Here is a 27767-nt window from a genome sequence, read left to right on the forward strand (position 1 = left end):
GCCCCCAGCGGCGGGGGCGGAGCCCGGGGCGGGGACCCGGGGCGGAGGCGGGGGCGCGCGGCAGGGGGCTGGTGGGGTGCGTCAGCCGCAGTGGACATCGCCGCCGCCATGCAGCTGACGGTGAAGGTGCTCCAGGGTCGAGAGTGCGTCCTGCAGGTAGTAGCGGCTAGCCGATCCACCTGGCCTCGCTCGAGACTCAGCCCGTCCTGACGCAGGAGCGGGCAGGGACCAGGACGGCCCTGGGGCGGGGAGGCCTGGAGAGAGACCCCCAGGCGGGGCCTCCGAGGGCTTCCCCGGCCCGCAGAGCGGGACTCAACCCTGCCTCCTACACCCGGCCCCCTCAGGTGTCAGAAGACGAGCTGGTGTCCTCCCTGAAGCTTCAGGTCTCCGAGCAGTTGAACGTCCCTGTGCGCCAGCAGCGGCTGCTGTTCAAGGGCAAAGCCCTGGCAGGTAGCGGGGGAGCAGGGAGGCCCCCAGCGAGGAGGGCGGGGGTTTCGAGGCTGAGACTGGTGGCGGGGTGACGCCCTCACGGAAGGAGCTGACACCCAGCAGCAGGAGGTTCTGAACTCCATCAGTTTCTCCTTGGCAGATGGGAAAAGGCTCTCGGATTACAGCATTGGCCCCAATTCTAAGCTCAACCTAGTGGTGAAGCCGTTGGAGAAGGTGCTGCTGGAGCAAGGCGCTGCCCGAAGACAGGACGCCCAGCCTCGGCCCTTAGCCCCCACCTCGGAGACGTGGCAGGTGATTGCTAAAATTCTGGGCCGACACTTCAGCGCTGCAGATGCCACCAGGGTCCAGGAACAACTCCAGCGGGTGAGGACTAGGGCCAGAAGCCCAATCCCCCCACTGCATCCCCACCCCCGCGCACCAGGCCCCTTGCTCCTCTGACGGGCTCCCCAATCCTTCCGACATTTTCTTCTCAGGAGTACGAGAGGTCCCTGAGCCGTCTGACAATGGATGACATTGAGCGGTTGGCCAGCCGTTTCCTGCACCCTGAAGTGACTGAGGCTACAGAGAAGGGGCTCTCCAAATAAGATCCTTGGCATGTGGAGGAGGCGTGGCTGCATGTTGCATTAAACGTGATCTCATAATAATAATAAAAGGATAATAGCTGACTGATGCTGCCTCTTGCAAGGTGCTGGTCCCTAACAAGAGGGAGAGAAGAGAGGATCCTAGCAATGAAGGTGGGGTGCGGCAGGAGCCTCAGGATAAGAGGGAGCCAGCCAGTGGTGGTTTGGAAGAGTTCCCAGGGCTGAGAACAAATCCTGATGGACTCCCTCCTATGCCCGAAAGGGGAGGGAGCTAATCCCTGGGACCTCATCCTGCCACCTGCCCTCACAAGAGACTATTTGACATATGTCCTGGCAGGTGACAAGCCAGCCTTAGGGTGCTCTGATAAAGGACAAGTAGATCAGGAAGCTAGGGGGAACAGTTGCCCAGCTCTCTGGTGTGGCCTGGGGCACAGAACTGTGCCATGCTGGCTCCCAGCCCTTGGCTTGGCCCGTGCTCACCATTCCTCTCGTCTGAGCGCATCTTCCTCATCCTCACTCCAGCCCGTGAGATCTCTGCACCAATGGTTCTCCCATGGATCTGATAAATAAACAGGTCAAAAAGGAAATGATGGCCAGATGCGGACAAGAGACAGGAAGGGGTACTTTGGCCCTTCATGTCACAGCGCTCCTCTGTCTCCCAAAGTGAGTGTTTCTCCGTGACAGGGACTCTGCTTGAGGTCACGTAGGCAGGCCTCTGTCCTGTACTCACCACAGCATAGGATGAAGCTTAAGGAACTTCAGCAACTAGAGTGGAGACCGAGAAAAGGAGACTGAACAGCATCTCAAGCCAAGGAGAAAAGGCAGAGTCTTAAGTCCTGAAGCCAGAACAAGAAGGTCATGGAGCGGAACTTGAGCCTCCTTTGGGATGATTAAGGTGGCCATTGGCGATCTTGGTCAAGGTGTTTCCCAAGATCTGATGATATGCAACCGTAGGATGGGTTGAAGAGTGGGGAGAAGGTGAGGCTGAGGCAATAAGCCCTCATTGCAGAAGCTTCTCTGCAGGGGAGGACGGTGGCAGCGGCTGGTGGCGTGGTGGTGAGCAAGGTGAGATTGGCCAAGCAGGACTTAGCAGGTCGGAGAGGGAGGCTCGGAAAGGGAGCCAGTGCTGCTGGAGGAACAAGTTATAGGAGGGCCTGGAGTAGCTTTGATCCAGGTTTGGTTCCATGGTGACAGGTCAGTGGAAGCTGGAGATGATACTTGTGGGGCTGCAAGGATTCTGTGAAGGGGGGTCCAAATGGTGAGGTCTTTCAACAGGTGGAGGAATAGGTATGCCTGACTCCCCATCTCTTCAGGGAGAAGCCAGAGTCCTGGTGCAGCACGAAGGGAGCTCTGCCCTACCTTTCACCCACTGGCCATCTCAATGCCAATACCCCAGGGTTTCCCTGCTTCCTCTCATCGTCAGCACTCCCATTTCTCTCCTTCCCCTGGCTCCACATCTTACCCCATGCTCACTTTGGAGCTCCAATTCAAATACTACCTAGAGGTCCTGTAGACACTTAGTTCATGTTCGCCACAGAGGCAGAGTGCCACCAGGTTGTAACCTCTGACAGATACAGGAACCAGAAAATACGCACACTTCACCCATGGACCACCTCCAACTACCAGGCTTTTAACAATGGTGGACAGCTCCACTTCCACACTCCTCTGCAGCCTCTTGTAGTTTCTAATCTTCCCTATTCTGCACGTCTGCACGTCCAGTTGGAATTCATACAAGATGTGGCCTTTTATGGCTGACTTTTTACTCAGCTTAATGTTTCCAAGGTTCATCATGGTCCAATGTACCCAGACTTCATTTCTCTTTATGGATGATGTGAGATGTGTGTGTGTGTGTGTGTGTGTGTGTGTGTGTGTATCCCTTACATTTTAGTAATTCATCTGTTTATGGACACTTGGGCTGTTTCGTCCTTTTGGCTATTATGATTAATACTATAATAAATATTGGAATAGAAGAATCACAGTGTATCTGCTTTCAAGTCTTTTGGGTAAATACCTAAAAGTGAATTTCTGGGTCATCTCGTAATCTTGAGCCATATAACTGAACCAAGAACTGAAAACAATTTCAGGCCTCAAGTTGCAATAGTAAAGGATTCTATGGGCAAAATATTGAATAGTTTAGGAAACATCAAGAAAAGACAGAGTACACAGAATCACTGTACCTAAAAGAATTTGTCAATTCTCATTGATCAAGAATCAATGGTACTGATGGTAGAAGTCCATGCTTCTGCCATAAGAAAGGTGTCCCCAGGAATTGGTAGACTACAAACCAATATGTGAAGGTTTTGTTTGTTTGTTTTTAAAACTTTTTTCATGAGGGAAAAAATTTAATTAACTGACGTCCATGTAACTAACACAACTTAAAAATATGGAATGCTTCATGAAATTGCATGTCATCCTTGTGCAGGGGCCATGCTAATCTTTTCTGTATCATTCTAATTTTGGTATATGTGCTGCTGAAGCAAGCACCAACTGAGATGTGTTAATAAATAGATGCAGGCCCGACCAAAGTGCTGGACATGCTCATTGTCCATGCCAAGAATATGCAGAATAGTTACCTGGCCAATCTGCTGGAAGATGTTTATACACACTCCCACCCCAAAGAAAGGTGTTCCAACAGAATACAGATATTACACAACAATACCATTACTACTGAGGAGCTTTGGCGTGCGTGCCCATAGCAAGCTGTACTGCTAACGTACCATGTTTCCGGTGGTTTAGATCTACCAGCCGCTCCTCCTACTATGATTTAAAGCCTCTGAAGTCAGAACTGACACAGTGGCAGTGAATAAAGAATTAATATCTCACACAAGTAAAATCTTGGTGCTGATAATTTTTAATTGCTAGAACAAGGATTGCCAGAAATTTAAGCTGGATTCTGAAGAGACCAAGAAACTGGGATGTCAGATGGATCTTGGTTGAAAGCAGAGGATATCAAAAGGTGTTTGCTTCCGTTTTATTGACTATACACGTGTATGAATAATAATTGTTTATAGCTAACATGAAGAAGGACAGGAATCTCCCACGACAATTGTGCATATACCTAAAGGCAGTTGTCTGAACAGAACAAGGTTTGTTCCATATTGTCTGAATTCAGATCAGTAAATGTGTGTGTCAGGGTTGTATCCTTCCACCACAATTATTCAATCTGTATATTGAGCAAATAACTGTATGAAGAGTGTGGCATCTGGGGTAGAGGAAGATGCATGAAAGATGCAGAAGGCACAACCTTGCTTGAAATACTTAGATCAAAGACTACATAGCCTTTAATAGATATTATATCATGTTGTTATGTGCCATCGAGTAGCCTGAAAAGAGGTCAGTTTAAGGCCTAAGGTACTCCTGACTCAAGTCATGGTATACCGGTCATCTCATGTGCATATGAAAGCATTTTAAATCTTTTCCACTTTCAGGAAGCACGTGTGTCCTTCGCATAATGCAGACTGTTGATGAGTGTTGTCAGGGACAGAGAAGAGACAGGGACACCCAGGATGGAGAAAAAGAGAGAACGTAAGGCAGGGGGTGAACAGTTTGAAGATTGAAGCCCAGAATCTAGCTTCCCTGTAACTTTATTGAATATCGCCACGGAGCAAATCACAAAGAGAATTCTATGCAAATGAAGCTAGGCTCTTTCTGTTGGCCACCTTATGCTTATATCAGGAAGGAGGGATTTTTAAATACAGTCTAAGAACTGAAAAGGTGCTGTTTGCTCTGCCTTGGCTCCTGATTCCTGTGTTCTGTTTCAGGAGGAGTTCCAGCTCGTATTTGTGCCTCCCTTAATTCTTTTTTTTTCTCCCCTCCCAACCCTCCCCCCTGGTACACTACCCTCTTTGAAAAGTAAAAGAAAAATTCTTTCATTGTTTTACAAACCCTCCCCCAGGTCCACTCCACCATGTAGCCTTCACTCTAGACTCCTGTCATGACAATAATACCTAATCACATATCCCTTTTAAACAATTTTCTCCCTCATCTGTTGCAATGCAGTCAGTATACATTATTGAACCCATCTTTCTCAATCTCTCCCTAGCCCCAAGGTCAGTCCCATTCTACAACAGTGGCACCATGCAGTATTTGTCCTTTTGTGACTGAAATACTTCACTCAGCATAGTGTCCTCCAGGGTCACCCATTTTGAATAATATTGCATGAGTTCCTTGTTTTTCAATGCAGCATAGTATTCCATTGTGTGAATATACCAGAGCTTCTCTATCCATTTGATAAAGGACACTTAGGTTGTTTCCAACTCCTTGCTATTGTGAACAAAGCCACAATAAACATGGGTGTGCATATATCTGCTTGGATGTCAGTTCTGGTCTCTTTGGGGTATATTCCCAGTAGTGGAATTGCTGGGTCAAATGGTATCTCTATTTGCAACTTTTTGATAAAACGTCATACCACCTTCCACAGTGGTTGCATCATTTTACACTTCCACCACCAGTGAATAAATAAGGGTTTCAGTTTCTCCACAACGTCGCCAGCATTTGTTGCTTGCTGTTCTGTTAAATTCTGCTATTCTGACTGGGGTGAGATGATATCTCATAGTTGTTTTGATTTGCACCTGTCTTAGAGCTAGGGATTTTGAACATTTCGTCATGTGCTTGTTGGACATCTGAATGTCTTCTTTGGAGAAGTATCTGTTCATATCCTGTGCCCATTTTTCTATTGGATTATTTACCTTTATGTTGTGGTGCTCAAGTATTTTATAAATTCTGGGTATAAGTCCCTTATCTGATACTTTTTCCCAATCGGTTGGTTCCCTTTTTACCCTGTTGGAGAAGTTTTTGGATGTGCATAGGGATTTGGTTCTTTGAAGATCCCATCCATCTACTTTATCTTCTCCTGGTTGGAGGTGGCCTCCCTTAAGTCTTAAGCATTAGGTTTAACAGTTTACTATTTGGCTTCCCACAGATGAGTCTTCCTCCAATCCTGATGCCACATTTTTCTTCATATAGTCCAACTTCTTGAATTATTTGCTCAGCATACCAACTGAATAGATATGGAGAAAGGACACAACTCAGATACACATCTTTCCTGATTTCAAACAATGTACTGTTCCCTTGATCTGTTCGAATAACTGCTTCTTCCTCTAGGTGTAAGTTTCACATGAGCACAATTAAGTGTTCCTGGATTTTCATTCTTCTCAATGTTATCCCTAACTTGTTCTTATACACAGTCAAATGCCTTTGCATGGTCAGTAAAGCACAAGTAAACCTCTTTCTGGTGTTCTTTGCTTTCAGCTAAGATGTATCTTACTTCAGCAATGATATCCCTCATTCTGTGGCCTCTTTTGAATCGAGCTTGAATTTCTAGAAGTTCCCTGTCAATGTATTATTCCAGTCGCTATAAGATAATCTTCAGCAAGATTTTCATTGCATGTCATATTAAGTTCCTGATGGTCTATTCCACAGTCAGTCCATGGCCTTGTTTTGACTGCTGATATTCACTGTCTCTTTTCACAATGTAGGCCACCATCTAAAGTCCATGTGTATAGTCATCACTTACGGGTTTTTTAAAAGTACTTATAATAGCTTGCCTCCGGAAACCCTATAAACCTGGAGAGGATGAGAGACACCCAAGCATTAAGGACTCTCCTTCATAGGGTCGCTATGAGTCGCCTGTGACTCGGCACTTAACAACAACATAACTATTAAATCATTGATTGCACAGAATTGTATCATCCAATCTCCAGTTTCACTTCTGTCATCAAGACTGTTTTCCAACTACCATTCCTTAGTCTTTGTTTACAACTTTTGCATTCTCACCACCTATTAATGCACATGTTTAATCAGTTTCAAACTCCAAATTCTGGCAGGATTTCTTCAGCTTCAGTCTGAACTGGCACAAGCTGCATTATGTATTTTTAGACTGCAGACACTGATGAAGCTTTCTTCAGCTTCAATTTTTTTTTTTTAGATTGTCAGCTTCAATTTTAACTTGCACACGAGTAACTGATGGTCTGTTCCACAGTCAGCACCCAGAAGGCCTTGTTTCAATTGCTGATACTGATTACTCCAGTGATTCTTTCCACATATGTAGTGATGTTATTCCTGTCCAGTCTATCATGTGAGATGTAAGGTCCATGTGTAAAGCTACCTTTTGTGCTTTTTTTTTTAAAAAAAAAAGGGACTTGTGATGAATAAATCATTGAATGTACAGAACTCTTTCTAATGTAAACACTATTATAGTGCTGACCTTAATGACAAGGAATCAGGTTTCACCAAGGCCTGAGGGGCAGAAATCTCGTGTTAAGAGACAGAAGTCTCATCTCCCTGGCCAACTGAGTCTTCCAGGCTGTAACATGGCTGGCATGCACCCAGTAACCTTAGCATGTAGTGTCTGCGCCGGCACCCCGGGGACCAATGTACCGCCAGGGGGCCTCCTTTCCAAGGCACTCTGAGGGGGAGTCATGAACTAGAGGGCGGAGCTTTGCCAGGAAGTCTCAGACGTGTGGTCCCTGCCCGCTCCCAGAGGACCTACTGTAGGGCTGGGCCCACGCCTGGAGACCTACTGGAAGCCTGTTTGCGCAGGCGCTCTGGGTAGCGTCGCTGGCAAAAAAAGAAAAAAAAGGCAGAGTATAGGGGGCGAAGCAACAATCTTTTCTCACGAACAGAGGCGCCTGGGGCTCTAGCAGGGCCCCCTAAGCAAGAACGCTACATTTATGGGCTCCTCCAGAGGAGCCGGCGCACGGAGGGTGGAGTCCCCTGCTAAGGGACTGATCTCGGTGAAGGAGCCCCGCGACTCCAATACAGAAGACTATGTGGGAAAGAGCACGCACGGGAGCCGGCATCAGGGGCGCCGGTGTATACAGAAGCAAGGGAGGGCTGACGTCAGGGGGACGTGGCTAGGTGGGCCGCCTACCGAGAGGACGTGTGGGGCCGGTCGGCGCGCTGGGGGCGGAGCCGGAGGCGGAGCCGGCGCCATGCAGGCCCCGGGCGCTGGCGAAAGCCGTGGTGTGAGTGGTGCGGGCACCCTGGCGGCCCGAGGTCTCGGAGTTCGCGGCCCGGAGCCCGCCGTGGCCCACAATGTGGGTCAGGACCCAAGGGTCCTGCATACTCCCGAGCCGGGCAGAGACGCCGAGCCGGCACCGAGGAGTCCCGAAAACCCACTTCACGTATTGTATCCTGTTCCAGGTCGGGGCGTAAGGGCATCAGAAGCGGACGGAGTGGCCCAAGGAGATCGAAAACGGGAACGGATGGAGGAGTGGCTGGGCTGTCTGGGGATTAGGGAGGCCGTGGGAAGGCCGGAGCGTCCAGGGGTGGGGTGAGCAGCCGTTGGTGGTGGCCGGGGCGGACGGGAGGCCAGGATTCAGGCACAGCCAGCATCCGGCGGCGCCTTGACGGTGTGTCCACCAGCTCGCTCACTGTGCCTTTCCGATCGTCGCTGGAGGCAGACATCGCCCGTGGGGCCCTGGCCCCAGACGCTGAGCCCCACCGAGAGCTGATTCACAAGGAGTTCTCAGTGAACGGCAGCGTCCTGGCCATGTGAGTTGTAGGCGGTGGCGGCGCTGGGCGTCACTTTAGTGGGGGGGGGGGGGGCTTTGTAATGATCCGTCTTATGGGGGCTGGGTACGAAGGGGTGTGGAGCTCTGGGCCTGTGGCCGCCCAGGAGCCCCTGAAACGGTGAGAACTGACAGCAGCTGACTGCGATGGGAGGTGGGGATCGAAGCCCAGGCTCCTCATTTAAGCCCTCTTATCTTTTCCTTGCTATTAGCAGGTGGACTGCTGAGGACGCTCGCCTCCTCCGACTTTCCATCATCAGCTTTCTTGACCACCTTTCCATGGTGGTGCGGACGATGCAGCGCTTTGGTCCCCCCATTTATCGCTAAGCATTGGTCTTGTCACTGGAGGAGGGAGCTGCTTAAATACTTGTCCCTGCTCACAATAAACGCCGCTGCTTCTGTTCCCCGTCTGGGTTCCTTTTCAGCTGCTGGACCTCTAGAATCCCTTGCCCTTTATCTCAGGTTGGAAGTGAGATTCAGGGAATCAGGTTCACGAAGTACAGGCTAATGAAAGACACTTTGGCAAATGAAATGGGACAGTCGTGTCCTGTCAAAGTCCTGAAAAGATACATTACAGTGTAATTGAAAAGCATTTGCTTTCTTTTCTTTTCATCTTTGTTAGAGGTATCTTGTGTGTCACTGTTTGAATGCGTGACTATTTAAGCTGGATTTCAAGAGTTAGACCTGAGTGAAATATTTCCTTTACTGTTTATTTAAGACTTGTGATATACAGGACACAATCACTCAATAAAATAAAGCCACCACCAGAATTCTAGTTTTCCTCAGGATCCACTTCCTGTGACACTCAACACTTCCACCCTAAAATTGTATTGTTGTTGTTTTTGTTGATTGCCTTCAAGTCCAGCACGACTCATAGTGATGCTATATGAACAAAAGTCCTGAATCCCCTCTACAACTATTGACATTTAGCAAAGTTCATGGAGTTTCCAGAGGCATATTGTTTAGGAAGTGGATGCCACTCCTGCTTCCAAACCTGTCATAGTATGTTGTTATGTGCCATTGAGTCGTCTGCAATATGTAGCTACCCTATGTACGGCAGCTCTGAACCCTTCGTCCTGAGCCAGTCTCACTGACTCCGACACACCAACCCCCATTGTCCCAGTTACTGTTATCAATTCATCTCATCTGTGGTCTTCCTCTCCTGCGCTGTCTGTCCACCCTTCTGAGCATGACGTCCTTCTCCAAGGACCAGTCTCTCCTGGCCACATTCCCAAAGTAAGTGAGGCAGAGCTAAAAATGTAAAATTGTATTAAGGAGAGCAAACAACCCCAAAACACTAGAATAATTTTGCAGCTTATTGAACTTGTTTCAGTTCTTTCAGGGGGAAACAGTATGTTTGGGCAATTGCCAAAACCAGGGACTATCCTTGATTTCTTCTGCTACACAGACCCATTAGCATCCCCAAGTTGAGCGAACAACAGATCTGAACTCTATCCTGTCCTGCACTATCATCACACCTGACACACAAGGACTCATTGCAACAGTCACTGTCAGTCCACCTGGTGGGGGGGGGTCTTCCTCTCCTTCGCCAACCCTCCACCCTTCCCAGCATCATGTCCTTCTCCAAGGAATAGCCTCTCCTAGTAACATGCCCGAAGGATGTGAGGCAAAGCCTCATCATTCTTGCCTCGAAAGAGCACTCCAGCTGCACCCTCTCCCAGACACACCTGTTCTCTTGGCCGTCCAAGGGGTGTTCAGTGCTCTGCTCCAACAGCACAGCTCAAAGGCATCAATTCTTTTCCTGTCATCCTTATTCATTGTCCAGCTCTCAGATGCATGGCAAGTGATCAGAAAGACTGTATGACCTGAAACAGACACACCTTAGTCTTCAACTGACATCATCACTCCTCAATAATATGGAGAGGTCCCTAACTTCAGATTTCCCGACTGCTAGTACCAAGGGTGTTAATTGTGGATCCAAGCAAGATGAAGCTATTGACAGTTGGAATGTCCTCTCCATCGCCATTCATCATGATGCTCACAACTGGTCCAGTGGTAAGAATCTTTGTTTTCTTGACACTGAGATGCAATCCATTACCGAAGGCTGCATTCCATGATTTCTGTAACAAGTGCTTCAAGCACTCCTCACTTTCAGCAAGCAAGGTTGGGTCTGCATAACACAGGTTATTGATTTGTGTTTTTCTTTAGTATTGTTTTCATTTGAAGGAAGACTCTTGTGTATTTGAAATGAACCAGAGAATTCTCCTACCTCCCCTACTAACATGGCCACAGGCCTTGTCCCTCCTCCCTTCATGGAGGAAATACTTGTCTCCTTGCTAATGAGCATGGTAGGAAGGGAGAACCACGGTTTCCATGGATCTTACTGGGGACAGACTGCCTCACTGTTCTTAAAAAAAAAAAAGAGGGAGTTCTGTGGATAATGATCCAGAGAGGGAGATGAGGGACTAAAGGAGGCAATTGGAGGGAAGAGGCGATGTGGACTTTTTCAGATATTCACCAAATTCAATGCGTTTGATTTGGAACCTACTTCCAGCAACCCTCCATTGTCTTTCTGAGGCTGTAAGTAGCATAGAGTTGCTGGTTGTTTCCAGCTGCCAGAGAGGCAGGACTTATGGGTTAATACAACTCCTTACTGTGCCACCAGAGCTCCCTCATTGATGTTATGTACCATCGAGTTGCGACTCAAACGAAAATTGTCAGTTTGCTCTATTTGGGGAATATTTTGTTCTAATTGATACAGCACTTGTCTGTTTGCTGTACAGAGATAACTTGTGAGCTGCTGTGATACCGAAAGCTAGGACAAACCTACACTTGGGCCAGGTAACAGTCCTCAGAACAGAACAATGCAAGGAATCACTGGATGGTTCAAAATCAGGAAAGGAGTTTTTCAGGGATGGTCCTTGTCTCCATACCTTTCAATCTATATGAAGAACAGATCATTTAGAAGCCTGGGCTTGATGAGGAGGAATGTGGCATCAGGATTGGATGAACACTCATCAACAACCTACATTATGCAGAAGACACAACCTTGCTTACTGAAACTGAAGAAGACCTGAAGTGCTTGCTGCAGAAGGTCAAGAAGCTATGGATTGAAGCTTCTTCAGTATGGATTGACGTTCAACATCAAGAAGACAAAGAGTCTCACTACTGGGCCAATTGGCAGCACCATGATGGATGGAGAAGAGATTGAGGTTGTTAGCAATTACAGCTTGCTTGGCTCCACAATCAACACTCTTGGCACCAGCAGTCATTAAATCAAAAGACGAACTGCATAGGGACAATCTGCTGCTGTCCGGGACCTCTCCAGAGTGCTGAAGAGCAGTGATGTCAGTCTAGAGACTAAGAGGCACCAAGTTTAAAAAATCATCTTAAGAATAGGTGTGAAGCATTGAACACCAGTGATTGCAGATCAGATGAGCTTGTGGGATGAAGAGAGTGAAATGTCATTACAAAGACATAGGAGAAAGAAAAACCAAAATAAATGTCAGAAGAGATTCTGAAACTTGAACTAGTGTCATGAAGCCAAAACAAAAGAAAAAGATACCAAAGTAAAAGAGCTGAACAGAGATTTCAAAGGGCAGTTCAAGAAGACAAAGTATTATAATGGAATGTGTGGAGAGCTGGAATTGGAGCATAAAAAGGGAAGAACTCACTCTGCATTTCTCAAGCTGATAGGACTGAAAAGCAAATTTAAGCTTTGAGTTGAAATATTGAAAAATGCTAAGGGCAATGTATTGAATCACCCAGAAAGCATCAAAAGAAGATGGAGGTAATACACGGAATCACTGTACCCAAACGAACTGACATTGAGAAATTTCAGGAAGTACCATATGAGCAGGACCCAATGGTAATGAAGGAGGAAGTAGAAGCTGCACTGTAGGCATTGGCAAAAAATAAGGCCCCAGGAACCAATGGGATGCCAATTGCTTTGTTTCAACTAACGGATGCAGCCCTGGATGTGCTCACCAGTCTGTGCCAGGAAATTTGGTGACCAAGGAATTGGAAGAGGTCCATATTTGTTCCCATTCCCAAGAGAAGTGACCCAACAAAATGTGGAAACTATTGAACAATAACATTAATATCATATGCAAGCAAAATAGTGCCGAAGATCATTCAAAAACAGCTATAACAGTATATAGATAGGGAAGTGCCAGAAGTTCAAGCAGGATTTAGGAGAGGCCATGGCACCAGGGATGTCATTGCTGTCAGATGGATCCTAGCTGAAAGCAAAAAATACCAGAAATATGTCTATTTATGCTTTATTCATGATGCAAAGGCATTTGACTGAGTGGATCATAATAAGTTATAGCTAGGGAGCTCTGGTGGCCTAGAGCTAAAATGCTGTGCTGCAATCCCAAAGGCATGCGGTTCGAATCTACCAGATGCTCTGCTGGAGAAGGAGGAACATCAATCTCCTGCGCCAATTGGATCTGATTCTATGGTACACAACAAGAAAGAGGCAAATTTTTTTTAAATTTTATTTCATTATTTTGTGTGTGTGTGTGTGTACCGTCAAATCAGATCTGACTGGTACAGGAGGAGATTGTTCCTCCTTCTCCAGCAGAGCATCTGGTGGATTCGAACCGGCAAAATTTTTTTTTAAAAAAAGGTTATGGCTAACATTGCGAACAATGGGAATCCCAGAGTACTTAACTGTGCTCATGTGAAACCTACACCTAGACCATGAAGCTGTTGTGTGAACAGAGCAAGGAAACACTATGTGATTTAAAATTGAGAAGGGAGTGTGTCTGGGTGGTATTCTCTCTCCATGCCTATTCAATCTGTATGCTGAGCAAATTATTCAAGAAACTGGACTCAATGAAGAAAAATGTGGCATCAGCGTTGAAGGGAGACTCATCCATAACTTGTGATATGCAGAAGGCACAACCTTGCTTGTGGAAAGTACAGAGGACTTCAAACACTTGTTGCAACAGATCAAAGAATACATAGATTCCATCTCAATGTCAAGAAAACAAAAATTCTCACCACTGGGCCTCATGACAGATGGAGAAAAGATTCAAATAGCGAACAACTTCATCTTACTTGGATCCGCAGTGAGCGCCAGCAGTCAGGATATCAGGTGACATTTTGTATTGGGAAAGCCTGCAGTCAGGGACCTCTCCAAAATACCTTCAATATTTTGATATCAGTTTGAAGACTAAGGTGCATCTGACTCAGTCTCTCCTATCACTTGCTATGCATCTGAGAGCTGGACAATGAATAAGGATGACAGAAGAGTTGATGCCTTTGAGCTGTTGGAGATGAGCACTCAACATCCCACGGACTGCCAAGAACAAACAGATTTCTTGGAGAGGGTGCAGCCAGAGCACTCCATGGAGGCAAAGATGATGAAGCTCCACCACACAGACTTCTAGTATGTTGCTAGAAGAGGCTATTCTTTGGAGAGGGTCATGATGCTTGGAAAGGCGGAGGGTCAGCTAAGGAGGGGAAGGCCCTCAACCAGATGGCTTCACACCGTGGCTGCCATAATGGGCTCTAGTGTGTCAGAGTGTGAGGATGGCGCAGGATAGAGCAGGGTTCAGATATGTTGCTCATAGGGGCGCTAGAGGTCGTAGTCAACTTGATGGCACCCAACAACAACAGAGATGCAAATCAAAATGAGCGATCTTACCCAGCAATGACAGCAAAGTCCAAGAAGAAAACCCTATACACTGTTGATAGGAATCAGTGCGACCAGTAGGGAAGGCAGTTTGGCATCCTTTAAGAAGCTGAAAGTGGGAAATACCAGTTGATGAAACAATTCCATTACAAAGTGAGATTATCCTGAAGAAATAAGAGCCGTGACACAAACTGATAGGTATGTCCACCATGATTGTTGTTATGTGTCACAGAGTCGGAATCAACTCCCAGCTGACCCTCTGACAGGTTTTCAGAGACTGTAGATCATATAGGAGGAGCTGGTAGATTTAAACCTTGTGCTTTCTGGTTGGCCACCAGAGCTCCCTCCCGCCATGATTATTGTAGCATTATTTACAATATCAAAGAGTGTCCATCAATGGATGAATGGTTAAAGGGATCATGCCACCTCAACAAATACTGAAGAAGGCTGAATAAGTGCACTCCCAAATGTGGGCCCAAGTTTCTGGGGACAGAACTGCAGTACCCAACGTGCTTTAGGAGTATGGTTGCAGTTGAGGTTGCTTGGAAGTCTTGAAAAGAGTAGTGACCTGATCTGCCTTCCATCTTAGCGGGTTCCCCTGCCTGCCTGCCTCTCTCACTGAGAGGGAGTCGCAGAAAGCGGGAGACTGGTGGCTTGGACCGGGGGGGGGGGGGCGGGCAACAGTTGAGCAGATTCTGGATAGAATCAGAAGGTGAATCCTCATGCTTTGCTGATGTGATGGAGATGATTGTGAACTCAAGTCCTTGGTAACATTGGGATCCATTTACCCTCTCTACCGTAGAGTGTCTTAGGGCTGCTGGGTCCATGTTAATCACCTCCCACCTGCCCACACTGGCAAAGACACAGACTGACACCATTTTCCTAACATTTAATTAGCAAAAGGAAAACATTCCATGAACAAAAAGTCATGCAACCCAAGAGGAGAGGACTGGGGTCCAGGACATGGATGGGCCAGGCTGCTCAGGAGAGGCAGAGGACTGGAGGAGTAAGGCACGGCCACCTCAGCCCCCAGGGCAGCTGAGAGCCAAGTGTCCAGGGCAAGTGCAGACAGCACTGAGGACGTTTGGCAGTGGGCTGGGAAAAGGAGCAGCCCGTGTCCTCAGGCCTGGTCAGCTGGCCACTCGCCTGGTTACTGTTCTCCAGATGCTCAGAGAGCAAAGGGCCCCTGGTGGAGAGCCTGCCTCCCGCCACAGGTGGCCAGCAGGCAGAGGCCCTTGGCACAGTTTCAGATGCATTACCCATTCATGTCTGCTGGCGCTGAAGCCTCGCTTCCAGGGAGGGATGGGTCACAGCTGGTGTATCACCAGGGACCCAGGACAGGTGGAGAGGAAGAAGATAAGGTCCACAGCCTCCCGGGATGGCCACATTTACAGACAGAAACAGTGAGATGGAATTAAATTAAATAAATAGACGGTGGGGTAGGAAGAGGAAGGAGGCAGGGGCTACCGCCACACCTGGGCAGTTGGGCAGGAGGACGAGGCTATTGCTTGGTCCCGTCTCCCTCACCCCCCTCTCAGGGCCCAAAGCAAGGCACTAGTGAAGGGGGCCCAGGTGTGCCCCGTGCACCTGCTCCAAGTCTCACACTGGGGACCAGACATGGGCCTGCCTTCTAGCGAGGGCAGCTCAGAATGCAGAAGGCCCCTCCTTGCCCAGCTGTGCCGCCCTCAGCTGTTGTTGGACACAAGGCTGATGATCTGTTCCAGCTTCTGGCGCAACTTGTGCTTCCGACAAGAGGCATCCCGGTCCAGGGCACTCAGGATCTGCGAATGGGGAGTGTGACAGGTTCCTGGGGGAGCGCTCCCCTCCTACAGGACTCCGAGCACAAGAGATAGCCATCCTTGCCACTCCCCAGTTTCTGCGAGCACCTGCACCTCTGCCCACCCCACCTCCCAATTTTGCCTTCTGACAGCCAAACTCTGCAAGGTTCCTTGAACTTGACCTCTCAGCAGCACATGAAACCTGAGGACCCACGCTCTCCATCTGCAGCTCTACTCTCGGCCGTCTGATGCCCGGGGACCCTACCCTGCTCTTCACTCCTAACTCTGTCCAACTAGAACCTCGTGCCCCAACCAGTGGCCTCTCTCCTGGGTCCCTGAAAAGACCTGTCTCTATGGAGGTTCACATTGTAGAACCATCCAAGAGCTGGTCTGTGCCCCTGCTGTCCCTCTGTCTCCCTGTGGCCTTCTCACTCCCCACCAGGCCCTTGTCACTGCCCTGGCTCAGGGCAGCACGCACCTCCTGACGGTACTTGGTGACATAAAAGTACAGCTCACTGAGCGCACTCAGAACATTGAAGTCGCTTGCATGCAGGCGGGACTGCTCGGCCAGGTAGGCATCCATGTCCTGGTCGCTGATGGATGCCATCTTTGCAATGTCCCGGTAGTACCTGTAGAAGCCCCATGGAGGTCACATAGGTAGAGACCACAAAGGCCAAGCCCCACCCTCTCCCCGGCCAGACCAATTTCAGGGCCTTTCCACCTAAGCTGGGACCCCACTGTCCCTGCACCCACCTCTCCACCCAGCTCTTGTAGCTGGGAATGTCCTTGGCATATAGCAGCTTGTTGGAGGGCGAGTCCTTGCCCAGGCGGTGCTCGGACGTGGAGCAGGAGTCCATGAAGGTCTGGGCCACCACTGACAGACAGGCATCCGTAATGCTGTTCTTGTGGATGTCGAAGACAAACTGTGGGTTCTTGATGACGTTCACCCAGAAGCGCAGTGGCAGACTATGGGAGGGCCAATGTCACCAGCACCATCAAGGAAGCCTGTGGCATGCCCACTGACGCCACCTGCTGCCTTCAAGTTGCTCCAAATCCTCACGCACTATGCTCCCAGGACTTCTTTCTGGGGGTCTCCAGGAAGTGAAATAAAAGAAGTCGCCCCTTTTCTGCTCTTGGCGGATCTCAGCCCCATCCCCTGCTGCTGTCACTGGAGCTGATACCAGGCTCACTCCTCTGCCTTGCCTGCCCCGGCCAGTTCCCTGCCACCTTCATTGACCACAAAGGGGAGTGCGGCCTCCTCCCCATTTGTCCGCTCACACCCTGCCCATCACCATCCTGGTGGTGCGCACCAGTTGCTCTTCCAGGTGTGCCGCACATCAGGGTCACTGATCTGCCGCTGGTCAGCCTGCTCGTCCAGGAAGTCAAACATGTACTTGATGGCCAGCGGGAGCGCAGAGCCGCGGTGGGCTGTGCTGAACACGGTCTCAAAGAGGTCGTCCACAAACTTCTGCAGAGTGCCCTGCGGAAGCCAGCAAGGGCACAGGCACGGTGACATTTCTGAACTGGAAATTTCCACACCAAGGTATTGAGGGAGACTCGCTAAATTCTACAGAGCCAAAGCCCCTCCCCAGATAGGCCAGGCAGCCTGTGGGTGGCAGGGTGTGACGGGGCCGCACAGCCCACCTTGGTGGCCAGCAGTCGCGTGAGGTAGATCTCCGAGACCATCTTGCTCCCACGATCACCCTCACGCTGGTCCAGGTGGTCATGGTTCTTCACCAGGTGCCATAGCTTGGTGCCCGTCTCCTGGTCGGGCGTGATCATAGGTGCCCTCGAGCGCAGGCTGTCGGGGCTGCTGGCCGTGCGCAGCAAGCTCTCTGAGCAGAGGATTGGCACAGCGCTCAGCTGCGGCTCCTCTGAGGCCGGTCTTGCCCGTGGTGTCCAGGCCTCTGATCCATCCCATTTCTACGCTCAGAACTGGGCAGTTCCCAAAGGCAGGGCCCAGGAAAGCCTCGGGAGCCGAGCAGGCCGGCCAGCAAAGCCCCCTCACCACCTCTAGGGCCTCCGAGGGCACACTGAAGGACTCACCATAGCGGCTGAGAGAGCGGGTGAAGGTGAAAGAATTGGCCATGTTATAGGCAGAGACTTGTTTAGGCACCAGTGCCACCAAGGAACCATCTGTCACCTAGAGACCCCGAGAAAGAGAAGGGACAGTACAAGGCACCAGAGCCACCAGCTGTTGCTGCCACCTCGCTGTGAAAGCAGGGAGGAGCCCCTCACCTGGTAGTGAGCCAGCGAGTTGACCCTCTTCCAGTCACACTCAATCTTGGTGGTAACATCTTCATCCTGGAGAATGATGCGGGCCATGCGGCCCTGGCGCCATTCTGTGGGCCACAGATGGCCATGAGGTTCCCCCTCAGCCACCCAGAGCCCCTGAACCCTGGGCAGTGATAGAGCATGGTGGGGAGTAGGGGTTACCAGATGGCCCAGGCTGGAGGGGGACAAGCCTCACCCAGGTCCATGTCCTCGGCTTTGGGGCGCTGGGAATAGGGAACACCCTTGTACATGGTGTCTAGCAGCTTGTCTTTGGCCTGGGTGATGCTGTCACAGTTAAGAACCTTCACAGGAACCTGGGTGCTGCCTTCACTCTCTGGGCACACGCAGTGTAGGGTCTGAGGGTTGACGGATCCAGGCAGGGGTCAGTACTGCGGCAGGCCATGCCCCGTCCTGCCTGCCAAGCCCAGACCCTCACCAGCGTCTTGTAGTCGATCTGCTGCCGGATGAGCTTGTCCTCACTCAGGGAGTAGCGAGCCTCGCCTGTGATGGCGTCGATGGGGCCCTTCTCCATCTGCTGCTTGATGGCGCAGTAGAGCAAAAAGAGCGGCTCTCCGGCGCACTCCTGCGGCCAGCCAGGTGCAGAGCTCGCCACTGTCCGTCTGCAGCCAGCCCACACCCGCCCGGCCACCCGCCTCTCAGACCCACCTTCAAAAATTTATGCAGCAGGAACGTGAACCAGTTGGTGAGCATCTTTTCTGCCACTGACTCCGTCCTAGAGCAGAGAGAGGTGCTCAGGTGCTGGGCCCTGCAGTGAAACCGACCAATCAACGTGCAGGGGCGGGGCCTTATAGGGGCGGGGCCCGGCAGGTGACCAGACTAGCCAAGGCTGGACCGGAAGGCCTGGCAGAGAACACAGAGCCCAAGGCCAGGCGGGCAGCACAGCACCTGCGCAGTAGCAGCTTTGGGTGGTTCTTGCTCTCGAGGTTTTTCTCAATGAGGTCCGCCAGCAGTTGCTTGAGCAGCCCAGTGGCGTAGTCGAGCCGGCTCTGAAGGGCCACCATGGTGAGCGAGGCCACAGTGCCACGGTCGCGCATGGAGAAGCTGCTCTGGGCCTCCAGAGTGTGGATGAAGGTCAGCACGAAGGCGCGGCTGTGCAGCAGCTGTCCAAAGAGGCGCAGGGCCTTCTCGACATTGGGGGGCGTCTGTGGGGAGCAGGGAGTCTGGGGGACGCCCTTGAGGGAAGGAGTGGGGGAGGGCAGGAAGGGGAGGGGGTCTCACGTCCAGCTCCTTGAGCACCGGGTGGGCCTCGATGCCCGGGAAGAGCACGCGAACGGCGTAGGTGCGGTAGTCCAGAAAGGGGATCTGCACCCCGTCCATGTGGTTCGTTAGCTCGTTGATGTCCGTCTGCAGCTCAGCGAAGGCTGGGGCGGGAGGGGGAGGAAGTGTGAGCAATAGGGCCCAGCGGCCACCTGGCCGCCCCAGGTCCTCTGCCCTCCCGTCCCTGGCCTTCCACACTAGGCACCTTCCTTGCACTCCAGGGCCACACGAGACTCCAGGTTGTCCATCTGCAGCTGCAGCCGCTTGAGGGTGCGGTCAGCGTCCTGAGTCTTGCGCTTGTAGGCTACCAGCACGGCGGCGATGACCAGCAGCAGGAGCCCGCCCCCCGTGGCCAGGCCCACCGCGGCCGGCATGGTCAGCGCCCGCTCGGCCGTGATATGCAGCGTGCCTAGCCAGAACTCCAAGCCGCCCACCAACACCTGCGGGCAGACCCCGGGTGAGCAGCCACCCCTCGCTCCAAGCTGCCCTCCTCCACCCTGCCCACCCTCACCCACCATGACCGGCTGCCGGCCCGTCTGGCTGGGCGAGTCGCATAGGAGCTGCGTGTCTGAGACTGTCAGTGCACAGGGCTGGCCCCCAATCAGCACGGTGTAGTTGAGGCGGGAGCTGCCTGTGGCTGCAGGGATCAAGTTCTTGCCCTGGTGGAAGGGCGGAGCATCAGCCCAGGCTCCGCCCTGCCTCCTGGCCACGCCCACAGCCCTCCCAGCACCACTGTTGTGGCTTCCCGTCAGTCGAACAGGCCTCATAGCGACCCTATGAACAAAAGACCTGAAGCCTTTCGATACTATCTACTATCGTTTCTCCAAGTTCATAGAGTTTCCGGAGGCATGGAGTTTTGGAAGTGGATGCCACCCCTGCTTCCGAGCTCCACTCCCCTCCCTCAAAGCCCCTCCGGGCTGTGGCCAAGCTCCTCCCGCCCCTCCCAGGTACCTTTAGCACCACGTGGGAGCCAGGTTTGACATCCAAGACACCAGAGGGCCCAAGTGGCTCAAAGCTGGGATCGGGGTAGTAGGTGAAGGTGGAGCGGTTGAGGGAGCGGGCGGTCTGCACATGGTCCAGCAGGAAGCCGAACTCGTCGGGATGCTCCCCTTGAGCCCGTGGCTGGGGTCGGCCCAGGAAGATCCCAGGGGCCTTACACAGCATGGCCGTGTCATTGATCACTTGGCACGTCTGTGGGGACAAGTATGGGCAGCCCAGCAGTCCGGGAGATGCCGAGGGGAGGGTCCCGGCCGGGGAGCTGCACCAAGCAAGGGAGCTGGTACTCACATTGGTCGTCTCAATGCCTCGGTATTTGGCCCGAACTCGAGGTTCCTGGACTGTTAGCAGGTGAGTCCCGCTCACAGTGATGGCAGTGCTGCCACTGGGGACAGGACAGGGCCTCAGGCTCCTTCCTCTGCCACCCCAGGACCCTTCAAATGCTGGAGTAAATGACGTGTGCCCCAGCCCTCAGACCAAGCCATGCTTCCCAGGCTCTTACTTGATGATGCTCCAGGTGGGCTCCAGGCGAGTTACAGTGGGGTCCTGAGTGTAGGTGTAAATTACCCCAAGACTGGAGATGTTGGCCCGGTCAATGGTGAGCGTGATGAAGGCTTGGCTGGGGCCCAGGGTGGAGCCCGGTGAGATACAGACAATGGACTCCCGGTCTCTCCTGGGGGCAGCAGCTGTGAATTCAGAGCTGCAAAAGGGGCCTGGGCCCCTGCTCAGCCAGCCCAGTGCCCCACTCCATACCCCACAGACCCAGCCAGGGACACCTGCCCTGGGCCTTACCCACCTCACAAACTGGCACTCGCCATCTCGTACAGTCACCGTGACCTTGCTGCCAGCATTCAGAAAGCTGCCTGAGATGGTGAGCCGTGTGCCCCCGGCTGCCGGACCCCGGCTTGGGCTTACTCGGTGGAAGGTCGGCGTCTGTAGGAGAAGCCATTCTGAGGGGAGGGTGGAGCCAGCCTTGGGCAGGGCTGCGTCACCCCCAGAACCCAGCAGGGGACAGATGGGCGTCCACATACCACGAAGGTGTAGAGCTGCTCTGACTGCGTGCGGTAATCAGCTGAGCAGTCTCCGACACACAGCTCCACGGGCCCCGGGGGTGGGCTGGGGACCAGCGACTCCTCCATCTCACACACAATCCTGAGAGGCAGAGAAGGTGAGCAGGCGCCTGCCCTGGCGAGTGGGGCCTGGGCTCCACGTCACACTCACCTCTCAGCGCTGACATATTCAGCAGGGATGGCGTTGCAGCGCACGCCAGCTACCCGCAGACCCAGCTCCTTTGACGTGAGGCCCAGGTTCTCACCCACGATGGTGACTCGGGTGCCCCCTTCCTTGGGACCCATGAGTGGGTGGACCTGCAGGGCAGGATCAGGAATGCAGTCAGTGTAGGTCACTGGCAGCCCAAGGGCTGTGGTGGCAGCGGCAGCAGCTGTGGCACAAACCTGTGTGACACGCGGGTGACTACAGCGAGGGCTCTTCTGGCTTGTGTGCATCCAGTTGGTTTTGGGCGCTGGGCAGTGGGCGCGCAGCTGGCACTTGTGTTCAGAGATGCACCAGCCACAGTTGAAGCGCGGATCGGCCTTGAGGCAGAGGCCGCAGCTGGACCGCTGCGCCCAGCACTTATACAGGAGGGCTGTGGGCACAGGAGCACTACTGCAGGGGTGCCGGCAGAGCACAGGGCACCCAACTCCCTCCGGGGGAGTGAGCAGTGAGGTCCTCCCCGAAGTCTCACCTCGAAAGCTGGAAGGCTTGTCGATGGGGAAATCCCCGTCCCAGACCACAGAGAAGTCCAGCTCCACGTGACCCTGCTCGTCACCATCATAGGAGTACTGGGGTAGGGGGAGAAGCCTTTGTGACTCCCGGAACGGCCTGCGCCCCGCCCCTGCTCCTTGCCACCCCTGCACCCGGATGGGCTGGAGGTCCCAGGTCCAAGCCTGCCCTGCGCGTGGGCCTCACCGAGGCATTGTGACATTGCACACTGCTGCTGTTGAAGAGGGTGGCGGACACGCGCTGCTGGCGGCCCTGCACACGGACCACGCACTCGTAGTTCTTCTGGCCCAACTGAGGCTGCGGCAGGTTCTTGGCCCGCAGTGTGAGAGGCTGCATGACGCCAACCGGGATCAGGAGGTCCCCGCTGGACAGAATCTCTGGGCAGTCCTAAGAAGGGCACCAGTCACCCTCAGTGACTCAGCCAAGCAGTGGGCTGGGGCTTCACAGGGAGAGCCCTGCCTCACCTCGGTGCTGCGGACCCAGTCCTCCGGAAAGGCACACTCGTGGGGGCGGCTGGTGCACACGTGGCGGTACTTACACCAGTGGCAAGGGTAAGGGTTGCCGACGCAGGACATACACCTGGTGAGGATGTGACTTCAGAAATAAGAGAATACCAGACCGCCGCCTCGCCACCCCTCCCTCAGATACACAGAGGTGGGAGCTCTGCCAGGGGCCCTGAGGTCCCAGGCGCCGGAACTCACGACTGGAGGACACTGCAGTTGTAGAAGACAAGATCGGCCCCGGCAAAGCGCACGCCGGTCTCCTTGGACAGCAGCTGCAGCCTCACAGTGCGGGAGGCCCCTGCAGCAGGGACTGGGCATGAGCAGAGGCACCAAGAGGGGGCACCCCCACCCCCGGTGGCCCCAGCCCACTGACCATGCCCTCGAGTGAGCGCCCGCAGCTCCTGGAGGGAGGGTGAGGGGCATCGCAGCTCGCCTGAGGGCAGCAGGAGGGCTTGGCTCTCAGTCACCTCCTCAAAGGCACAGCTGACACCCGCACTGAGGTCTGGCACGTTGTGCATGGCTACAGTCAGCTGTGGGGTCAGAAGGCTCAGAGCAGGGGGAAGGTGCAGAAGGCGGACCATCCCTCAGAGTGCAGCATCCTCGGGCCACACCCTTCCGACCCCCAACCTACCTGCACCCCCAGTGATGTCACCGACACGTTGTTGGGCCGAACTCGCACCTGGACACACTTGCTCAATTCCACAGCAAAGCCATATGGGGCAGAGGCTCCTGGACAGGCCCCTTCTCGGCAGCACCTGCTCGGACACAGGCCAGGATCCATCCGAGCTGCCTCCGGAGGGCCCTGGGCCAGGGGCGTGGTGGGGACAGGAGACAGCCCGGCCCAAGCTGCCAGGCAACAGTGTGCCGGCCCTCTGCTCCTGGGGTCCAGGGGACATCCCTGGAGGTTCCACTCATTAGGTGAAGAATGGCGGAGGGAGCAGACAGACACAGGGGCACAACTGGGGAAGGCGGGCTCTGCCCTCCTCAGGTCGGTGGCAGCTCTCCTGAGTCCCCAACTCCCCAGAGCAGCAGTCCGGCCCCTCACCTGTTCTGCAGCACGCACCAGCCGCAGTGCGGGTCCCCAGAGCCCAGGCAGGTCGTACAGCTCGGGTACTGCTCACAGGTCTCCACCGGGAGCTGGCTCACCTGGGGACAGGCTCATCAGCACCTGGCAGGGCCCGACCCCACCCTGCCCTGGCCCACTGTGCACCCACCTGCTTCTCACTCAGGAGGTAGATGTACTGGTGGTCAGGGCTGAAGAGCAGATCTCGGAGGATCGGGCTGCCCTCCACCACGGGGACCGTCTCATATAGGTGGGCATCGTGAGAACCGTCAACCCGTACCTAGGCCATAAGACCAGAACGCTCGTCAGTCAGGTAACCAAGCTCAAGTCAGAGGCTGCCCACAGCCTCCTACAGCTCAGAGAAGAGGTGCCAAGGCCACCTGCCAGAGGCCCCCAGGACACCATGGTCAGCAAGGAAAGGGGGTGGGTGTCACACGGTTGGCTAACAGGTGCCATTTTCTTTTAGAATTTAATGGTGGGGATGGCTACACCACTCAGAAAATATTCTAAAATGCACTGGATGCTACTCCTGGGGGCAAGGGTGTGAGTGATATAGTCTGCCCATTATGCCTAAAAACCTAAAACCAGAAAAGAGCTCAGGACTGGAGCAGGTGCCCAGGGCTCAGCAGCGTCCCCCACCGTGATGTCTCCTCCTCTCAGCAGACAGGCTGCAGGGACCAGGTGACCAGCAGAGAATGCCTTCAGCCCCAGACAGCCCGACTATCCCAGACAGGACTGACCCTAGCAGCCCTGCCTTCCCATGGAATCCTGTAGGATGGGAATAGGGATTTGATGTCAGGAAAGTCCCATCTGGAGGAGGAGGAGAGGGGTGCATCCCAGTGGGAAACAGAGAGGGGTGTCTGTTTCCATGTCACAGACTAAGGAATCCACATACAGGATTCCCCAGCCCCGCTCGAGGGGCAGGCAGCTGCAAGCAGTGGAGTTGCCAAGGGGGTAAGGTGATTGCAGGACCACCTGCGGAGCCCTCCTTCCTGATGCCTGCCATACCCCGTCCACTGTCCAGGCTCCATTCCCCTAGTCCTACATGTCAAGGGACTCCAGGCCCACCTTCTTCAAACTTCCGCTGCGTGTCCCAATGAAGACCACTGAGTGCTGGTGGTAGGTGTACGCGGCCACACTGGCCATGCCATCGGTGCTGTCAGCCAGCAGGGGCAAGCCTTCGATCACATGCAGGCCACCCAGTGGCTGGTTCAACACCAGTCCACAGAAGTTTCCATTGATGTGCATGGGCTGCGGGGAGGGGCAGAGGGGGTGCACATGAGCCCGGGCCGTGGGGAGCCTGTGCCTCCGCCTTGGCCCCATCAGCCCCATTGCCAGAAGGGAGCAGGAGCAGCCCCCAGTGGGGTCAGGGGAATAGTGGGTGGGGTGGGCACCCTGGGGAGGGCAGGGCAGGGCAGCCAGGGGCTCACGGTGTTGATGCAGGGCAGCTCCTTGTTGAGGAGCCAGGGCAGTGCCAGCGTGCCCTCTCCCCGGTAACAGGACTGGATGCGGCGGCGGATGTGGGCGTTGATGCTGCTGAGGGTGAAGAGGCAGAGGACAGTCTGCCGGGGCGGGCTGGCCCGGTTCTTCTGGCCCTGGGAGAAGATCGTGAAGAGGACGTCCTCGTCGGCTGGCACGCCCAGCGCCTGTGCCAGAAGCAGGCCCGGCTTGGCCAGGTGGGCACTCTGCACCAGGCGGTATTCTATGCCGTGCCAGGAGCAGCCGATGGGGAACTCGACGTACGAGTAGAACTCCGAGTCCCCCGCGCACATGCGCACAATCTTGGAGGTGAAGAACTTCTCGCCAGCTGCGTCCAGGAGGGTCTGCTGGGTGTCCAGCTGCAGGGTCAGGAAGTAGACGAAGGAGGCGCTCACGAAGCCATAGATGTAGTAGATATCGAAGGCAGGGTAGAGGGACAGCGTGTCAGAGGGGATCTTGATCTGGGAGGAGACAAACTCGTCCTGGTACACCTGGATGGGAGAGGAGAGACCAGAGTGAGGTGGCCCGCGCATGGCCAGTCCCCCGGCCTGGTCGCCACCCAGCCTCAGAGACCTGCGCATCACAGGGACAGGCCACTCCCTAGCACCCAGGCCTCCAAGGAGCCCAAGGGGTGAGTAGAAGTGGGGGCCCAGGCGGCCACAGCTCACCCACCAGACTGAACATGTCGGCGCTGCCCTCGTCGCCCAGGAGCTTGCGGGAGCTCAGGGTTGGGAAGTACTCGGACTTGCCATCGACGGCGGTGCCCACAAACAGCTTGCTGGGCCCCTGGCCCTGCTCCACGATCACGCCGGCCATGGAGTCCGGCTCCTGGGCCCCTGACAGGTAGTGCTCCTTGCGGCGGTGTGGCTCGCCCAACTTGAACAGGTCATCAAGCCGCAGAAACTGGCAGATGCCTTGCCAGATGCTGCCACAGGCCACGAGGCGCCGGGCCGTGTAGTCAATGAGGAGCAGCTTGTTGACGTTGTCCACAGGGGCCAGGCGGTGGGCGCACACCCTCATGCTGGGGGGCGGGTAGCAGCGGGCATTGTCTTCGACTGGGCCCGTGACATGGGTTCGGAGCTCCGTCAGGTTGGGCGCCAGCTTGAAGACTCGGTTCACTGCACCCACAAAGACCTCTCCAGTCACCCGGTGCATGGCCAAGTGTGTAAGCGTGGTGTCAGTGACCGTGAAGACCTGGAAGGACCTGCTGCTGGCCCAGGCCCTCTCCACCACCAGGAGGAGGAGCAGCGGGAGGAGGGAGACAAGCAGCATGGTCCAGAGACGCTTCTGGAAAGGCCTGTCAGACAGGATGGGAGTCAGAGGCCTGGCCCACGGGTCCAGGACCACTTGCTCGACCCAGCGCTGGGCCCCAAGCTGGTGGCTGTGGCTGGGAGAGGGGAGGGGCCTGCAGTAGGGGTGAGCCGCAGGCCCAGCCATCAATCATCCCCTCCCTGGACCCAAGCCAGGGTGGCCTTGCCTCAGCTGAGCCACACCCACGGGGCCGCAGCGCCAGATGCTGGGAAAGGCAGACAGGAGGCACTCCTCCTGGACCGCAGATCCCTGAGAGCAAACTCAGAGCACCCCTGGCCCCAGACTCCTACCATCCACGTCGGGGAAGGGGGCCGACAGGGAGCAAACAAGGGGGCACCCTGCGTGGCCCCACTGCCAGCAGGCTAGAGTTGGGCTGTGGAGAACCAAGGCCCTGGAGCCCAGCCGGCGGGCACAACACAAAGCCCAGCATCTGCCCCAGCCACACACTCTGCCGAGATGGGTGCCCAGTGCAGGGGGCACTGGGACAGGGGCCGCTCAGGAACTGACCAGGAATCCTTCAGAAGAGAGGGGCTGGGGCTCGGGCCAGCCCCGGACCGCAGACTGTGTTGTGCTAGCCACCGAGGCAGGACTGTGGCTGAGCCCAAGCGAAACGGGGTGCCCAGCGCGGGGGTGGGGAGGGAAGAGCTAGAGAGCAGCAGGCCCCAGTGGGCAATGCAAAGTTTCCGCTGAGCCCCACGCCCGCTCCCGAGCTCTTTTGTCAGCTCTGCAGACTGGACTCTTAACGCAACAGTCGGAGAAGAAAGGACGCTCACTTGAAGGCAGCCTGATGCCACCTCGTCCCCCCACGCCCGCAGGAGCGCAGCAGAGTGACAGGGGCTGTAGACGGGAGCTGCAGGGGCCAGACTCGCAGCCCCAGACCCCACCTGGCCCGGGGCTCCCCCGGCTCGCCGCCGGGATGCGGACCGTGCAGCTTCCCAACGCCCACCCTACAGGACCGCCGGCTCGCCCTGCCCCCACCCCGGGGACCCTGCAGCACCGCGCCAATGCTCGGGGGGGGGGCGTTCTGCCGCCACAAAGGGTCCCCGGCAGGCAGCGGCTGGACTCGGCTGACCGGCCTCGCAAGCTGGCCACCTACCTGTTCCCCGCCGCCGCTGGCTCCGGTGGCCGCCGGCCACGTGGACGCGCCCCAGCCCTCGGC

The 27767-nt window shown here is 54.3% G+C and overlaps 3 protein-coding genes across 3 annotated transcripts; 2 read left to right on the top strand and 1 right to left on the bottom strand.

Moving 5' to 3' along the window:
- The first annotated feature begins 108 nt into the window (after positions 1 to 108).
- Positions 109 to 1034, top strand: UBL4A (ubiquitin-like 4A). The gene is made up of 4 exons (XM_006899917.1): positions 109 to 156; positions 345 to 450; positions 590 to 813; positions 924 to 1034. The coding sequence occupies exons 1-4, from the start codon at positions 109 to 111 to the stop codon at positions 1032 to 1034; spliced, it is 489 nt and encodes a 162-aa protein (XP_006899979.1).
- A 6929-nt stretch (positions 1035 to 7963) lies between these two features.
- LAGE3 (L antigen family, member 3) lies at positions 7964 to 8869 on the top strand. The gene is made up of 4 exons (XM_006899968.1): positions 7964 to 8072; positions 8175 to 8304; positions 8397 to 8525; positions 8755 to 8869. The coding sequence occupies exons 1-4, from the start codon at positions 7964 to 7966 to the stop codon at positions 8867 to 8869; spliced, it is 483 nt and encodes a 160-aa protein (XP_006900030.1).
- Positions 8870 to 15829: 6960 nt separating this feature from the next.
- PLXNA3 (plexin A3) lies at positions 15830 to 26734 on the bottom strand. Its single transcript, XM_006899969.1, has 32 exons — positions 25970 to 26734; positions 25249 to 25788; positions 24887 to 25069; positions 23970 to 24098; positions 23801 to 23901; positions 23387 to 23510; positions 23129 to 23285; positions 22954 to 23053; positions 22717 to 22831; positions 22439 to 22639; positions 22215 to 22311; positions 21925 to 22115; positions 21692 to 21837; positions 21502 to 21622; positions 21267 to 21403; positions 20973 to 21143; positions 20762 to 20855; positions 20426 to 20665; positions 19990 to 20133; positions 19680 to 19914; positions 19436 to 19578; positions 19103 to 19359; positions 18863 to 18929; positions 18633 to 18779; positions 18393 to 18552; positions 18161 to 18264; positions 17969 to 18065; positions 17567 to 17757; positions 17233 to 17402; positions 16676 to 16888; positions 16401 to 16551; positions 15830 to 15925 (listed from the first exon to the last, which is right to left on the bottom strand). Exons 1-32 carry the CDS (start codon positions 26732 to 26734, stop codon positions 15830 to 15832), a joined length of 5787 nt encoding a protein of 1928 aa, XP_006900031.1.
- Between the last annotated feature and the right edge of the window lie 1033 nt (positions 26735 to 27767).

The sequence above is a fragment of the Elephantulus edwardii genome, unplaced genomic scaffold (genome assembly GCF_000299155.1).
Source record: "Elephantulus edwardii isolate Elephantulus edwardi_28Jun2011 unplaced genomic scaffold, EleEdw1.0 scaffold00269, whole genome shotgun sequence".
Taxonomy (NCBI): domain Eukaryota; kingdom Metazoa; phylum Chordata; class Mammalia; order Macroscelidea; family Macroscelididae; genus Elephantulus; species Elephantulus edwardii.